The sequence below is a fragment of the Ictidomys tridecemlineatus genome, chromosome 2 (assembly GCF_052094955.1).
Source record: "Ictidomys tridecemlineatus isolate mIctTri1 chromosome 2, mIctTri1.hap1, whole genome shotgun sequence".
NCBI lineage: Eukaryota > Metazoa > Chordata > Mammalia > Rodentia > Sciuridae > Ictidomys > Ictidomys tridecemlineatus.
The window spans coordinates 33,483,188-33,501,611 of NC_135478.1; the positions used below are offsets into that span (position 1 = coordinate 33,483,188).

Genomic DNA, 18,424 nt, shown 5'->3' on the forward strand with positions numbered 1-18,424 from the left:
ATGGTTAGCAAAAGCCCATGTGCTGCATCTGAAAACTGGGAATAAGAGGACCTCATTGGGCTGTTGTAGGGAGTTGATGAAACAATACGAAGATGATTCTCATCAGGTGGGCACATAAGCAGTGCTCCATAGCCATGACTGTCTCCCCTCCATTCATTTTTGAGGAAAATGTCAATTTGGGGCCCTGGGAGAGTTCAGTCATAGTTGTCTAAGGTCCTCCTGGGAGATAAGAATTATTGTTCGACATTCACCTGAAGAATGAAAAGATGGAGAAAGGTGAAGATGAAGGAAGGAGGCAGATGATGTTGGGCTTCCTTAGGGAGCCAGCAGCCTCACAGCAGAAAGATCAGTTGGAGCTCACCCTACAAAGAAAGTGCAGATGATACTGCTAGTTTGCTAATTCCTCTGTGGCTCTCAGAGAAATGTCTCAGGCTCCTGAGGTTTCAAGGATATTGAAGCCACATCTCAGGTGCCAGGACTCAGAGTAGGGGGCCAGGTGGAGCAGAAAAACCTCTCTTCCAAGGTGCTTCTTCAGGAAGCACCTGATGTTCCCTCCCTCCTTCCTGCTCTGTCTCTGTTATACCAATTTTCTGAGCCTGTGTTCCCAAGGAACTGACAGCCAGAAGGGTAAGCCTGTACTATTTAACGAGCACTATGCAAAGAGAATATGACTGAATTGAGAAGTCCAGCTCTTTCCAACACAGCACAATCTAACACAGAGATAGCGGATGTTTTCTGGTTATATAACTGACTGAGTTAAAATCTCTGGGATGCCAGTCACTAAACCTTTTCATCAAGGAAGTCCTAATACCTAACTAGTGGTGCTGTTGAAGGATAAGAGGGCACATAGAAAAATTAACCCAATATTTGATTTCTAGAAAGGACCCAACACGTCCTAGCTATTATTTTCATGGTTTGCCTCTTCCTTTCAACTTTTCCTGGGCACAAAACCTTGGGATCAAACAAATGCATGCACTTCACAAAGGAAATGTTTTCAGAGCCACATCAAGAGCTTGTCTTTGGCATGACATCTACACTACCCTTGCAGGTCTCCTTTCCCTTGCAGATGCTTCCTGGGTCTCCCAAATGAATTGCTTACACTTGAATCCTTGGTTCAGGGTTGGCTTCTGGGTTCCTTCAGACAGTAGAATTAAGCTCAGGGAAGAACAATCATCTGCATATGGTGTTCTTGAGGGGGTACAGGGTCTTAATGTTGTTTTCTCCCTAGCAACCTACGATATAGTTTGATTCATCTATCTTAACACATAATTATGAGAATGAGTGACAGAGGCAACATTTTAGCCCTTGAGGAAGCAAAGTAGAAAGCTACATGTAAGTTATTAAATAACCAGCATTATTTTATATAGTAATTAACTGTTTAGGACTTTAGAAAACACTTCCATAAATATCCTCTGAGGAACTCTATTTTACATATGAGGAAACAGTCCCAGAGTGTTATACTAATTGATCAAGGATGCATGGGTAGCAGTACTAGAAACCACAGTGTAGCTTGTGTCACAATGTCCAGGTCTTAGTGTCATTGTCAGCACATCAGCTTGCCAGCAGCATGGTGCCTCCACCACTTAGGAATAGAAGGACACACTCAGCTGTCACTTTTTAGCCAGAGATGCCACCTTGAGCATGAACCAGGTTGCTTCTCTCCTCTGAGTTCCTCTGACTCAGGGATTCTTAACCTGGGGTCCATGATGGACTCAGGACTTAGCATTTAGATTCATATTTGCTCTTTTGTAAGGGGATCCTTAACTTCTATTATATTCTCAAACAAGTTTGAGACCCAAATGAAGAACCATTGTCCGAGGTGCTGCCGCCTCCTTGACTGACTTGTATGATGACAGTGTGTTTTCACAGTCTCTACTTGCTCCCTCTACTTCACTGTCATTGATTAGACTTGAGGACAATCTAAGCATCTTCAGTGCATTCAACATTATCAGTAGGTCTCTCTGCCTTCCTTCCAAGAACTGGAAAAAGAAATCACTCAGGGCTCTTAATATGCAAATTATTTTTTGCAGGGGGGCTACGCTTGGATGTTGCACAAGTCCAGATTTTAACCCAAGACTTACCAATATTGGGCAGGAATCAACCTTCCAGCCTTATCCCCCATTAATTCTATTTTTCCCGAATGTCCAATGTAACTGGACCATGCCATTTCCTGAACCTTTCCTTCTCTCTAGCCTTTTGTACATCATAAATCCCATTTGAAATGTTCCCGAGACTTCTAGCCTGTTGAAATCCTACCATTGCTTCAAAGAACAACTCAAATGCCCTTTTCTCTGCCAAGACTTTCTGTCCTAACATAGAATGATATTTATAATGACAGCTAACATTTTTTTGAAGGCTTGTGATGTACCAGGCACAGTGGTTAAGAAGTTTTTGGCAAATATTTATGCCAAAAGCTTTCAAGGATTGGAAAGATTAAGCAATGTTGGCTTCTCTAACAAAAAAACAAAACAAAATAATCTCAGTGACTCCACAGAATTGAAACTTGTTCCTCATGTATGTGAAGTCTAAACAAGTGTGTCTGATGAGCAGACACATGGGGATTTAGGGACTTGGCCCTTTCCATCTTGAGGCTCTGCCATCTTTAATAAGCTCTTTCTAAGCTGGCTGTCTTGGAGATAAAGGATAAGTGATCACAGGTGGATGCTCTTACGGGCTAGTCCTAGAAATGTCATATATTTTATGCATTTCCACTCCTATTCTGTTACCTAAAGTTTAGTCATTAAGCTGGGTGTGGTAGCACATACCTGTAATCCCGGCAGCTCAGGATCGTAAGTTTGAGTCCAACGGCAGCAACTTAGTGAGAACCTGTCTCTAAATAAATAAATAAATAAATAAGGGCTGGGGGGCATGCGCCTTAGTGGTATGTTGCCACTGAACACCCCTGAGTTTAATCCCCAGTACAAAAAAAAAAAAAAAAAGTCTAGTTATCTGACTATGAAATACTTGTTTGTATCAAGGAGAAAATTACTTTGGTAAAAATTTAGATGTCTTTGCCACAAGGATGTTCTGCTGGTGTTTTGGTCTGAGTGTGTCCCCGTGAACCTCTTTGAGATCTAATCCCCCACTGTAAGGGTCTTAGGAGGTGGGACCTCTGGGAAGTGGTTAGGTCATGTGGGTGGAACTCTCATGAACCATCCCAGAGAGACCCCTGGAAAGTTCCTCCCTGGGAGCATGCAGCAAGATGTTGGTAGCTTAGGAGCCAGGCAGAAGGCTCTCGCCAGACACCAAGCCTGCCAGTGTCTTGATCCTGGACTTCCCAGCCTCCAGAACTGTGAGAAGTAAACCTTTCCTGTTTATAAGTTGCATGGCCTGTCACATTTGTCACAGCCGACTGAACAGATCAAGACTGTCATTAAGGGCTAGGGATGTGGCTCAAGCGGTAGCGCACTCGCCTGGCATGCGTGCGGCCCGGGTTCGATCCTCAGCACCACATACCAACAAAGATGTTGTGTCCACCGAGAACTGAAAAATAAATGTTAAAAATTCTCTCTCTCTCTCACTCTCTCTCTCCTCTCTTACTCTCTCTTTAAAAAAAAAAAAAAGACTGTCATTAAGAGGGAAGTGACAATGCTCAACTTTACCTAAGTACTTGACTCCTGGAGAGCAGTGGCAGGTGAGAAGTCCCCACCTTCTCTGAGTTCTGGGAAGTGGCTTACTGGAGAGAAACACCCTTCCTCCCATGACTCAGGTAAGACTCACAGGTGCCCTAGTTCACCTGTGACAGGGCCCGTCACAGACTCCAAACTCATGTTCTTCAGCTAAAAAATGAGCTGAACTGTTTCCACTGATTGATCAAAGAAAAATGCTTGTTACCCTAATTTGGATTGTTTCTACCTTTCTCCAAGATTTCTGAATCTTGGCCAACAGTCAACTTGGTCACAGTCCCCCTCACTCTCTCACATTCATCCCATTTTCCCACAGAGGTGCTTCCTAACACTGTTTACTCCTCCCCAGAAAAGCCCCTTTCTGCTGACCTTGGAGGCACTTGTCGCTCTCATATCAGAGCCTCCCAGTGCTACAGTTCCTTCCCTCCCTCTTGTGATAACCTTTTAGACTAGAGTCTCCCACCCCCTGCCCAGAAGTCTCTGTTTGATTTTTAGTTGTCTGCAGAGATTTGAATCCAGAGGTGCAACCTGAGCTCACTTACCCTCTGGGCCAGAGATGGCTAGCAGCCTGGCATGGACTTGTCCCCACGCTTCCACAGCACAGACTGGTTGTGCTGGGAGTTGGCTGCTTAGGCACCAACCACAGTTTGTGGCCACCTTTCTTCTAGAGGTGGGAGCCAATCACTCATTGAAATAATGCAAGTGGCTATGATGTATCATAAACCGATATTAACGTAAAGTTAGTGTTATGTATACTGAGTTATTTAGGGATGGAATGTCAGTGGATAAGATGTATTGTTTTAAGGGTTGGGGTTGTAGCTCAGTGGTAGAGTGCTCTCCTAGCTCATGTGAGACCCTGGGTTCAATCCTCAGCACCACATAAAAATAAATAAAATAAAGGTATCGTGTCCAACTACAACTAAAAAATAACACTTTAATCATTGTTTAGAGAAGAGGTACCTGAAAGAGTCACCTAGGCAAAAACGTCTGCATTGGTCTTTTGAGACTTGGTGGCATGTGACATACTTATATTCATACAATAATAGGAATTACATATTGAAAGTAACAGTATAGCCTATGATGGGTGACAAGACATTGTTTATTCTTCATATAGATACCTTTGTATTTTATACTATCTTCATAGCACTCATTAAATTTTACTATGCATTGCAATTAGGTATATCTTTTCTCTTCACAAGATGAAGGTCTTTAAGACAAATGGGCTCATCAATGTACAGGATTTAGCATTTACTGACATATGTCAGAACTGAATGTTCAAAGGGTGAATAAATGAAGTCTTATTTCATTTTTAAAACAATCTTTTCAGACAAGCAGGGCAGATTATTATTTTATGGTAATAGTAAAACACAAAATATTTGGAAAATTAAAGTCAATTTTAGTCTCACTACTTTCTCTGTTCTATATTTTATTTTCAATATTCTTTTTATGTTTTGCAATTATAGCATACATGCATCCTGCAGCATAGCATACCTTTGCAATTCAATTATAACATGGTTATATTTGCTTGCTGATATTTTGTCTGTATAAGCACTGTTTTTAATCCTTTTCATACAAGTAAATATAGTATAAGTTATTTGTCTGTTCTCAATATGTGCTGTGCAAATAGAGCCTTAATAAAAATCCTATGCATGGAGCTTTTCCATGTATTTATTTATATCATTGCCTTGGAATAAATTTTCAAATGTAATATGACTATGTCAAAGAGTGAGAATATTTTTATTATTGTTGATACAATTTACCGAATTTCTGTCTAGAAGATTTGCACCTGTTTACAAAGAATTACTGTACTCTTGCTAGCTTGATTAAGAATGGAACATTTTCATCTAGATTTATATAAAATATTTCATTGTTTTAAATTACATCTTTGGTTACTTAGAAGAGAAATGCCTTTGTGGGTTTTTAGTTCTTGTGAATTTTCTATTCCTTTCCATTTTAATCTTTTTTATTATTTGTGAAAATTTCCGGTACCAAGCAATGCATTGCAAGATGCAGTGGAAAATGAGAAATCTTTGCTTATAACAAATGTTCATCCAAGTGGAAAGAGAAGGAAAATTAATAAACAAATAAATGCTTGGCATCATCATAAGGTACATGAAGAAAATTCATAGGATTTCTGAGTATTTTATTTAAGGTGGCTGGAGAATCCATTCTGGAAAGAAGTTTAAGAAGTTTTAGTTGGGACCTATAAATGTGAAAAGAGCCAGTCATGTAAAGAACTCATTATTCAAAATCTGGAAGATGAGGATTCTAGGAAGTGTAAAGGCATGGAGTGCAATTATTTTCTAAATGTTCATTGCAAAAACGGTCTAGTAACTGGCGCATGGTAAAGATTGAGGAGTGGCTGAGGCCTGGGACTAGAACATCAAAGATTTTACAGGCCATGGCAAGGAGTTTTAAGTCTAGAAAGAAACAATTGAAGTGTTTTAAGTAGATCAATGATATGCTCCTTTTGAGTGCTGGGTGGAGAATAAATTTGAGGTCAAAGAGGAGAATCATTTGGAGGTCATTGCTGTATTCTTAGCAAGAGATGCTGTGATGTGACCCAGAGTGGTGGTGAGAGAGGGAGGAGGAGAAGAGGGAGAGAAAGAGGGTGGGGAGAGAGAGAGAGAGAGAGAAGAAGGAGGAGGAGAGGGGAGGGGGAGAGGGTGGGGGGAAGGGGAGAGAGAGGGATGAGAGGGGAGAGAGGTTGTAAATCTTCTGAGAGTAGAGTGCTTCTTACTTACAGTTGTCCACCCAAACATCTAGAGGTTGGTGCTTTGGAGCTTCTTTCATCATTCATTGGAGACTGTCCTTGGAACATTAATTCCCTTATACTTCTGGACCGAGTAGAAGTCCATAGCTTTGGAAAAGGATTTCGGGTGAAAAAGAGACAGGTTGCTCTTGTGATGGGATGCTCTTGTGATCAGGGTACACAGAACTGTCTATCACAGTGGCAATCAAATCAGAGGTGGCCTCAGGACATGTGATATAGGATACTAAAGTGGACTGCTACACATGTGGATGGAAATAAGAGGAAATTTTCAGTGCAAAATCGTGTTCCTTTGGACAGACATTGAAACTGGTCTGAGAGTCTCAGAGACTTCTTTGATTCCATAGCTGTTTGGTAATAGCACCAATAGAATAGACTGCTTAAAAAAATGGTAGCTCACAAATGTTTGGGCTGGGTCCTTGACTATGTGCTACAGGTGATGCTTGCCATGCATTCTCTTTCCTTAGGGCATAAGAGAAAGGAAGCTCAGGTTTGAACATCCATAGCTGAAAATGTCTAGCTCATTAGATTTCTTGATAAGAATATCATAGACAACATTTCACTTGGTGAGTTTTTCTCTTAGATGGTGTATATGGATATCTCAAAACTTATTTATTGGTGCAGTTAAGATTTGCATACTTCACTGCTAAACATCTCTTCTTAAAAGTATCATAAAACAATATTAACATACAGTTAGTGTTATATATTCTGAAATATTTAGGGATGAGGTATATGATGTCTGCAATTTACTTTAAAATTCATTAACAACAAGATAAAATGATGCATGGATGTCTGGGCAGATACATAGCTACGTGATTAAAGCAAACAGAAAAATGTTAATAGAATCAACACATTTGGTATTAAGGTATTTAGAGTATGATCCAACTTTTCTGCATGTATCAAAGTTCACATAAAAAATAATGTTGAGAAAAAAATATTCTCACACTTGGGATATCCTTTAGTTCCACTGAAAACCTCAATGGAAGATAAATTTATATGTCATCCTTTGATCTCTGTCACGATTCTTTATGCAGAGGCAATTGATGGATAATCTACCTGAAGGTATTTGAGAAAGTGAACCGTTAGACAGGGGCTTTACTTCATGTCTGTGGTAGGCCAAATAATGGTCTCTCAAAGCTATTCATGTCTTAAGCCACAAAATCTGTGAATATTACCTTTCATGGCAAAAGAACATTGTGGATGTGATTAAATTCAGGATCTTGAGGTGGGAAGATTATCCTGAATTATGCAGGGAATCAAAAGAGTCCTTGTATGTGAAAGAGGAAGGTAAGAGAGTCAGAACTAGAGGAGATGACAGAAGCGGAATTTGGAGTAGCAGCTGTTGGCTTGGAAGACAGGAAAAGGGAGGGGCAGGAGTAAAGGAAACCTCTGTAAATTCTCCCCTAGATCCTGCAGAAGGAACCCAGCCCTGCTGATACTTTGAATTTAGCTCGCGGAAGAAGCCTTTGTCAGATTTCTTACCTGCAGATCTGTCATGTAATAAATCTGTGGTGTTTAAAGCCACTTTGTGGCAATTTGTTAAGGTTGCAGTACAAAAACAACTGCAACCTCGGAAGGAATTAATTCCTATCAGCATATTATTCTAAAGCATTATGGAGGGGAAAAAAAACTTAGGCTGAGTGATGGGCAAACCAGTTCACATTTATATTTAATTTGAGGTACTCTGTGACTTGAATGAATAGGCTAACTCACAATATAAAGTTTAGTGACTTATTTTAAGAAAAAAAAATATATATATATATGAATAAAGAAAGCAGGAGTCTCAGCCAAGCTTCATGGAAACCCAGTAAAAGCTAAATGTTCGGGCTTTTGGGGAAGCATCACATTACATGGAACTGGAAGGTCATTCAGCAAACAGGACAGACATGGGGTCTTCCCTGGAACTGGTCTGTACAACATTTATAGTCTTATGGCCCAGGCTATAGGGACAGTGACCAAACAGACTTCATTTTACCCCGAGAGTCCATGTATGTAAGAAATGCTTTTCTCATGGGAACCCTACCTCTGTACCCATCAACACTTACTTAGCCTATCATGTTTGGCAACACAAAATGGCAATTCTTATACAATGTAAAATTGGTCTCTTTTTGGTTCCCATTTTTCTTGGACAATGTACCTTGTCAAAGAATGATTGTCTAGACATTAGTAACCGTTTTTTAACTTGTTATTCAATTAGGGACCTTTTGGACCCACTCCCTCTTCCGATTATGATTTTAGATCTCATGATGTTTATTTATGGTTTTGAATCATAGCAACAGCCACTTATGATTAATGCGGCTTTTGACTATAAGGACGTACTCTAACCCTTGGAGGGGGTTGAAGGGTATAGACTTGCAGTCTGCCCTTTGGCCTACCAGCTGGTGTATCCAGACCACTGGCTGGTGAATAAAGTTTCATTTATTTATCCTGCTTTAGAATTGACTTGGTGATTTATTACTTTCTCGCCATAACAATAGGACTTAATTCAGCCTTTCTTTTTTTCCTCAGTGCATTTGACCAAGATAGTACATTCACCTTCTTCTGATGGGCACAGCCACGCCTAAGTGAACACTGTTTGGAGGGAGAAATGCAAACTGGATTTCTATCTGGTCTGCCTTCTCAGCTAGACACTGTGCAAGGTGAGTTCTTCACGTTTCTTCTGTGCCTTTTCTGTACCTATAGCTTCTTGCTTCTGATAACTTTTGATATTTTAACTTGTTTACTTATAACCTAATCTCACATGTTCCCCCTGTGGCCACTGTTGTGCACATTCTTTTAAATTCAGTTTTACTGCCAACTGCTTGATTTTCTCATTAATTCTCAATTTAATTCTTGGCAATGAGAGTCTGATTGGTCAAACTGATCTTGATTTAGAGAAACCTTTCATTTCAAGTGATCTTATAAGCTGAGAGGCTTTGGCTGCTTTTGGACCAGGATATCATCCCTGGTCTGATAAAAAAAATTATTTGGATAGGGAAATAGGATACTTGGAATCCAAGGTGGTTACCAAGACCTGTCCCTTTATAAGAGCTTAGGGAGGGTAGAAACATAATTGACATATTTGGTTCAAGTTTCAACGCTAGTGGTGTTATTTAGGTTCTATTTTGTCCCTCTCCACAAAGAATTTGGGAGAAGATAAAGCAAAACAGAGATGGTACACTTGTAATATAGTCAAGCAGAACTTAAAAATAGAAGTATCCTTCCTACCCATGACCATCACTGAATGTACACAGAAGCAACTCTTTCCAAGCCAGTATATATGGAGTGACAGGGCTTACCTGAGTGTGCTCTCGCCATGCAGATCTTTGTTTCAAGATCTTAAGCAGATTCAGCTTATCCAACCATCATGTGCAACTGGTTTTGCTGAAAGTAGCGTTCAAGAGCCTTTTGTCTTCTTAAACACTTCTCAAGTATCGAGTATCAAGAATATTGGATTGGTGCTCAAAGCTAGACATTGACCCACTTTGCATGGCTTATGCATGGCCTATGACTTACAGAGACCTAGAGATGATATCAGTATTTCTCAACATTTAGCTCAGAATCATTACTGGGGGAGATTACTTGAAAAAAATCAAATGCAGATCCCAAAATTGCAACCCTGACCCTTCTAAGTCAGAATGATTGGAGTTGAGGCCTGGGTTCTGCATTTTAACAGATATTTAGGTATCCCTTTTCATTTTTTTAAAGTTTTCATTTTAATTGTATATATTTATGGGGAATGGTGTGATGTTCAAGTTTGGAAATCACTCTACTTGGTGATTCTCTATAGTTCTATTTATTTTTTGTTTGTTTGTTTATTGTACTGGGAATGGAACCCAGTGTGGTTTTACCCCTGAAGTATATCCCCATCTCTTTTTAAATTTTATTTGAGACAGCGTATTGCTAAGTTTGTGATATGGTTTGGATGTTCCCCAAAAGCTCACATGTGAGACAATGCAAGAAGGTTCAGAGGAGAAGTGATTGGGATTTGACAGTCTAAACCCAATCAGTGAATTAATCCCCGGATGGGATTAATTGAGAGGTAACTGAAGGCTGGTGGGGTGTGGCTGAAGGAGGTGGAGCTTTGGGGGCGTGGCTTTGGGGTATATATTTGTATCTGACAAGTGGAGACATCTCCGCTCTCTGATCATCATGTGAGCTGCTTCCCTCCTCCATACTCATTTGTCAAGCTGTTCTGCCTCACCTTGAGCCCTGAGGAATGGAGCCGGCTGGGTATGGATGGAGACATCTGAAACTGCGAGCCCCTAAATAAACTTTTCCTCCTCTAAAATCGTTCTGATCAGGTCTTTTAGTCACAAAGGCGAAAAAGCTGGCTCCATCAGTTGCTGAGTTTGGCCTTGAACTTCCATTCCTCCTGCCTCAGCCTCCCTAGTTGCTAGAATTATAGTTGTGCACTACCATTCCCAGTTTTGATATTTAATTGATTCCCATTTCTGATGTAGTTTTTTCTTCTCATTTGTTTTTCATACATACTGGAAATGGATACAGAAACATGAAAGACCAGGCTTTTTTTTTTTCCCCTCCTTATTTAGTTACATAGCCAAACTCTTCTTGACAGAATGATTCCTCTCAAACCTCCAGGTAATTTCTGCATTGTTCTGCTAGCATAAGTAAAAACTTCCTGGTTGAAATATTGATCCAGTGAGAACCTGGAGGATTGTAATTAGAGAGCTTTGAGATAATAAAAAAGAAAGTTCTGCCCAAAATTAAAACTGAGCTTCAAATATAAGCCTAAAGATCTGTGAGACAGATTCATTCTGATTATCCACAGACAGTTGACTTCCGTGACTATTGCATTTCTAAGACAATTCTCTCTTCTGCAAGCTTGTACTCATTTTCTACAGTCCCTTTAGTTAATGCTGCCTATTATGCATAATTATATGGGAATGGTCTTCTCATTTTGTGTTTTGGAGCATCACATGGCAAATTGAGGCTTGGCTCTTTCTGATTAATGCTATAGTTTTGTGCCTGAGTGTAGCAAACACAGTGCTTACTCTGTGCCAGGATTTCTCTCAACTTCAGGTATATAAGCTCATCTAATTCTCACAGCAACCCTGAGAGTACTATCCATTCTGTTGGCTCAGCAAAGTTACACAGTGTGCCCAAGGTCACACACAACTAGTGAATGCACGATCTGGAACCAGAGGATTATTTTAATTTTCTTGCATTAATTGGGCACCCATGAGAAGAAGCCTCCCACATGAGCTAGTCATAGGTGTAAGGAAATAAATTGTCATTTTACTGTGTGTTCAGAACCTTCCTGTGAGTGGTGATTTGGTAAACCAAGTCTTACCTTTACCTTGGTGTTCACCAAAATATCTAGGTACCTATGGGATGATTTTACTCTCTCTGGCTTCCTTTCCTTTACCTCAAGAAGAGACAAAATGACTGGTCCTCTAAAATTCAGAGCTAAAGTGAGGTTGAGCACCAATGAACAATGCAGAAACTTAAGAATATTTTTCTGTCAGTTATAATTATGACATTAGCACATTCATGGAATGGAGAGGGTCTTTACACCTAAGGTGGCTTTGATCTGTGTCCTTGGAAAAGACCTGAAGTCTCCCTTGTCCTTGTTCTCATCATCTCTGAAAGAGGGACTGAATTAGAATGAATGTTTTTCACATATTATTGTGCTCTTTAACAGTAAGAAGAATTAATAAAACTAAGAAAATACTATTTTAGCAATTTATTGGGCATATAACATATGCTGTAAGAAAGCCTGGGGCAAATAGGACCTTCTTATGTTAGTTTGGTTAAGATTTGTAAATTTGGGCTGGAGATGTGGCTCAAGCGGTAGTGCGGCCCGGGTTTGATCCTCAGAATCACATACAAACAAAGAGGTTGTGTCCACCAAAAACTAAAATAAATAAATATTAAAATTCCCTCTCTCTATTAAAAAAATTGTAAATTTACTTGAGTGCATGATTTTCCATTTTCTCTCCCAAAGACATCTTGTGGAAGACACCTTGGGAATGTTCAATTATAGGATTTTACTATTTCAAACATAAAATTCTATAATTTTTCCTTCTTCTTTCCTTTTCTTTCTTTCCCATTTTAAATTTTATTGTAAAATAGAAACAAATACAGACAGAAAAAGGATGGTGAATCTCTATTAGCCCATTCCATGATTTCCACAGTTAATACATATGGTAAATCTTACTTCTATACCTTCTCACTCTTCCCACTTCCCACCACTAAATTATTTTGAAGAAATCCAGTTTTTTTGGGGGGGGGGTGTAAGTGTGTGTGTGTGTGTGTGTGTGTGTGTGTGTGTGTGTTGTGGTACTGGGGATTGAACCCAGGACTTTGTGCATGTGAGGCAAGCACTCTACCAACTGAGCTATATCCCCAGCCCCATCATATGCTTTTATTCATAAATACTTTAGTTCACATCAGTAATATAAAAAATTCTTAAAATGTTACCACAGCATCTTTGAACATCAAAAAACTTGTCAAGATTCCTTAATGTTACATTACTAATCAATATGCAAACTTTTGATTGTCTCCTGATTCTTTCCTTTTCTTTCTCTCTTTCTTTTTTCATTTCTTCCTTCCTCCCTCCCTCCTCCTCCTTCCCTTCCTTCGTCTCTCCCTTCCTTTCTTTCTTCCTTTCCTTCTTGTCAAAAAAGGTCCATACATTGAATTAGGTTGATGGATCTTTTAGTCTTTAAAGAAATCTGTAGGGCCCTCGCTTTCTTTTTATTTTTCTATTTGTGAAGTTAACTTGATTGTTTTTTTCTATAGAATTTCTTATTTTCTAGATTTTACCAATTGCCTATGACATTGTTTAATATATTTCATTTTCTTCTATTTCTACTTTTTAAGAACTTGTCCTTGGTTCTAAAGGATGCTTTGATTCAGGCTAAATTTATTTCCTATATTTTCATTGTCAAGAATAGGTCCTGGAACCAGGCACGGTTTGCATGACTATAATCCCAGTGTCTAGGTAGGCTAAGGCAGTAGGATCATGAGTTCAAAGCCAACCTCAGCAACTTAGTGAAGCCCTAAGCAACTTGGGGAAACCCTGTGCCTAACTAAAATATAAAAAGAGCTGGGGATGTGGTTCAGTGGTTCAGTGCCCCAGATTTAATCCCTGGTACAAAAAAAGAAAAAAAAAAGGAATAGGTCATGGGTTTTACTTCCTATTACATCATTTCAGGAGGCATATGTCTTCTGGCTATTCCTCTTGTAATATCAATCTTAACTAGTGGTTTAAACTGTTATCTGCTTGATTTCTTCTTATATAAAATTTCCATAAGTTTTATACTTTATGGTTTGGTCAATCATTAATGACCATCCAAAACCATTATATTCATAGGAGATGTAAAATAGGGATATTCTAATTCATTGTTCCTTTGACATTAATTACCTGAAATTCTTCCATAAAGAAGCTTTATTCTCTTATCAGCTATTTGATTATTCAGTGGTACAGATCACATAGTAAAGGAAGGATAGATTATGAGATAGCTCTTAGTCCTAAGGCACTTGGCAGAAGTTATGCACCTGGATGGGCTCTGTGATCTGGTCTCTTTTCGTTCTAAGTCCCCAGGTGGTCAAAACACCCCATCCCTATTGAGAGAGCCATCAAGAAGACACAATCTCTCTTGTATTTTGCCCCTGTTTGTAGTTTTCTCCTCACCCTAATTCAGATTCTCATGATATTATTCTTTCTAACTTGCCCGATAAACATCGATGTTCCAAAAACAGCACCTAAATAATGAATGCATAGATGGATTCAATTCTTAGCCTATAAATATTTGTATGGGAAATCCAACCCCAGTTCATTTCTATTTCAAGTGTCTTGTCCATTGATGTGGTGAAAGTTTCTATTTTGGTCAATTTGGATTTCCTGTGTTTGTTTAAGTTCCCCATCTTATTTGGCAACAAGAACTAAGGGTATGTGGGAACAGAACATTCCCTGTCATTCCTGATAAGATCTTTTCTTGCTAGTATTCCCTGGAATGCTCTTGGTTACCATTCTGGGCAGGTTAGTCTTAGGACCTTTCTTCCCACCTTGATGGTTCTGTCAATCAGAAGACTGTTTACTGCTCCTGTGCCATGATGGGGTGCATGGGACTCATCCTTGGGCCTTTGTGCTATGCCCAGCCACAGGAAACTGATGTGCTTTTTCATTGTTGTACTGCTCTTTGGAGCCTGTGGTTATTTCTTTTCTATAGCATTCCTGCCTTCCTCTATGCTTTCCCCAAGAATGGGGACCAAGGTAATTTTGTGCTGGATCCCACTCAATAATTTCCTTTTTTTTTTTTAAACCACTTCTTTATTGTACATTTTATAGTGTCCTTGAGACCATCTTTTATATATAAAATACTTTGGCTTTACAATTTAATATGCACAGTCATTTGCTATTTTCCAGTGGTGCCAAAGCAATCCAATGGGGAAATGAAATGACACTGGATTGTATGGATTTCTATATGGGAAAGTAATTAACCTCAGTGGCTGTCTCACACTTAAATGCAAAGTTAATCAGAGATGGGTCACAAGCTAAACACAAAAGAATTACAAAGCATTTAGAGGAAAATATTAGATTATCTTCATGATCTAGAGTAGAGAAAGATCTCTTCAAATATAGAAAATGATAACTATAAGAAAATTGATTGATGAGACTTACTAAAAATCAACATATGCTCATCAAAGAACGTTACAAAAATGAGTAGGTAAGCCATGGTTTGGGAGGAAATACTTGCTATATATATATATATGAAAATGAGTTGATATCCTGGGTATTTTAGAAACTCCTACAACTTAATAACAAAAACACTAACAATCCAATAGAAAAATGGACAAAATATTTGAATAGATACTTCACAAAGGAAAATATTCAGTATAATTAGTCACCATGGGAATTGAAATTAAAACCATGAGATTCTACTAGGAATCTATTAGTCTGGCTAAAATAAAATGTTTGATAAAAACATTCATGAATATGTAGCATAAATAGTACTTTTATACATTTTTAGTGAGTACACAAAATGGTTCAACCAATTTAGGAAAAGATGTTTTATAATGAGCTCTATATAGAACTGAATAAACTTACACCCTTCCTATAACCCAATAACTCCATTCCTACATATTTTCCCAAGACTAATTAAAACATGCCATAAGACTTGTATGACAAATTCCTATCAGTTTTATTTGTAATAATCCAAACCTAGAAACAAACTAGGAATCTTTTTCATTAGAAATCGCATAAACTATAGTATAATTATTCAACAAGCATAGAAAGAAACTTCTGAGACATGCAACAACATGGTTGAATCTGAAAAGCATTCTGCTGAATGAACAAAGTCTTACACAAATGGTTAAAATGCCCTGTGATCCAATTTGCATAAAGCTGTAGAAAGGCAGGCAAAACCCACAGTAGCAAAACTGAGAAGAATAGTTGCCTCTGGATGTGTATGTAGAAGGTAGTCGGGAAGAGGCCTGAGGAGACGTTTTGTGATATTGGACATATTCTGAATCTTAGTAAGCGCTCCCTTTTCACTTAAAATATGTGTTTTGTTGTATATAAATTTTAACTCAAAAATGTCAACTATTGAATTATTGTTAATGTAATTAGCATGTGCTGGGCATTTTGGGGGAAATTCTCTGATTTTTGTCACTTGCTATGAAATGTATCAAAAAATAAGATGGAAGGTTAATTGATAGATAAAGATAAGGACAGATGTTTGATGGAACAAACATTAAATCTTAACTGTTGATTCTAGGTGAAGGACTTAGGTGTTCATTGTAATATTTTTCAACTTTTCTATAGACTTGAACATTTTCATAACAAATTGAGAGGTGGATAGTTAGAGCTAAATTTATTAAAGGTGGATATATAAATACCTAGCTATTCTTTAACATGATAAATTCAGTTTTATAATCTAATTTTATTGGTAAATGCACTAGATTTCAGTAATCTACTATAAAGAAGACTTTGATTATTATTTTAGTCAGAATGAGCTTATTATACAGCAGTGACAAATAACCCCCAAATTTCAGGTACTTAAGTGTACCACAGATGCATTGCTCACTCTAGTCACAGCCTGATATAGGTCAGGTGATTTTCCTGGACATGTCTGCTTAAATGGTGACTCAAGGATCTGGGCTACTTTCTTTTGCAATTTTTTTGTAGTGTACCTTGCGTCCACTCACTCCTGCCCTTAGCCATCTGAGACCAAAGTGACACATTTCCACTGGCAAGAATCCAATTAAAAGATCCCAATCTAACTATTAATAGGGCTGGGAAATATAATTAAGTTTTTCCTGAGTGTGCAAGAATAAGAAACAATATAGTAAACACAACATGACTTCACTGTAATTATTATTTGAGCTTATTTGCAAATTTGTTAATTAAACTCATTTAAATATTTTAAATTGCATCTATAAATTAATATATTTTATTTCTTCCTAAGTACCTTAATTATTTAAGTTATTCTTATGAACTCAATAGCTTAAATTAATATGAATGGTGAATTTCAAGTGTTATTTAGTGTTTTAATACTGTTCAGAATAGTAAGTTTTCAACTTAAAATCATAAATCTATGAGTAAATAAAAAAAAATCTTAACAATATTTCTTCCAAAAGAAAGAAAAATTTGTAGGGAATAAAGAGAAAAATTGTGAGAATGTTAATTATTTGTTAAAATATTTCTTTTATACTTTTAAAGGCATGATTGAAATTCTAAAAAGATAAAAGTACAAGCCAACAACTCACTTACCTATAAAATTTTGAATCATAATTACAAGATAAGCTATTTCTTTAATATACCAAATCCTTTTCATTGTAGATTCCCAAAACACACCAAATATGCATAATTTAAGGCAAAATATTAATATTATGACTCAGATTCTCTTAAGTATTTCTGTATTTAATTCTAAATCTTCCCTGTGTTGAAAGATGATACCAGCTAATGAAACAATTATGCTAAACCAAAATATTTGGGATAACCTTTCAAATGTTCCTTGAGGTTACATTCTTGGCTGGCTAAGAGAGGCTTCTCTCTGGGATGCTCAGGAGAATCCTGCTTACAGCTCACAACTGCCAGACTAAGCCATTTTTTACGTGGCCCCTTCAGTACCCTGTCTCATTTCACAGCCTACATCTGCTGGACTCAGTTTCCATGTTACCTTTTCCTTGTGTCTCCTTGTGGGAGTTGCCCTGCCACTTGAATGGACTCAGCTAATGTCATTGTTCTCCTGTAAATTCCATCTAAATTCTTCAATGGCACACTTTTGCAGATATTTAAATGATATTCAGTTTAGTCATTCATGCGACCTGAGAGTATGCTCTATAATTAAGGTGGTTATCAGCATGAATTTTAGATCAAGACTACCTAGTTTCCAACCCCAGTTTGTTCATTTATTTTCTGTGCAACCCTCAGCAATTACTGGACCTATTTGTGTCTCAATATCCCTACCTGTAAAACAGGGATAATAACGGTACACGCTATACTGGATTGATAAGAGCAGTAAAGTCAGAAAATGAGAAAAATCAGTGAAGATGTTTGAGAACTTGAACAACATTAGCAACCAACTTAACCAGATTGATACTTTTGTAACAGGTCACCCCCAAAATGCAAAATATACTTTTTTTTAAAAAAACAGAGTAGTATGAGTTATAATGATTGTTGAGAGAAGAATATTGACACTTTCAATTATAGTTGTAGACTGCTAGTTTCTGATCCAGTATTTTGAAGATCTATTGAAGTGCTTAAATATTTAGACCTACATTTTAATTTTTTTTATATTGGGGATTGCATATGGGGCACTTCATCATTGAGATAACATTTCTAGCTCTATTTATTATTATTTTGAGACAGAATCTTTTTATTTTTCTTCAGGATCCTATACCCATACTAAAAGTTTCAGAGTCTACACAGAGTTAGATTGGTACTATTTAAGTAAAATATAGGCCCATTTCCCACTCCACAATTTATGTTTTAGTTACCATATATACTATATATATATATATATATATATATATATATATATATATATATATATATATATATATATTTTCAATGAAA

At 37.7% G+C, this 18,424-nt stretch overlaps 1 protein-coding gene and 1 non-coding gene across 10 annotated transcripts in view; one reads left to right on the forward strand and one right to left on the reverse strand.

Moving 5' to 3' along the window:
* LOC101967419 (uncharacterized) overlaps window positions 1-18,424 on the forward strand; it is a 195,679-nt gene that overhangs the window by 88,279 nt on the left and 88,976 nt on the right. For all 9 annotated transcript variants that reach the window (XR_013434406.1, XR_013434405.1, XR_013434404.1 and 6 more), the window contains one exon: window positions 8,905-9,035. Coding sequence is in view for 4 of the 9 variants with exons in the window: in XM_078038263.1 (XP_077894389.1) it covers window positions 8,984-9,035 (52 nt within the window). In the remaining 5 variants the exon portion in view is untranslated. The remainder of the gene's footprint in view (window positions 1-8,904; window positions 9,036-18,424) is intronic.
* Trnav-cac (transfer RNA valine (anticodon CAC)) lies at window positions 12,674-12,747 on the reverse strand. Its single transcript has one exon. It is a non-coding gene; the product is annotated as a tRNA-Val (tRNA).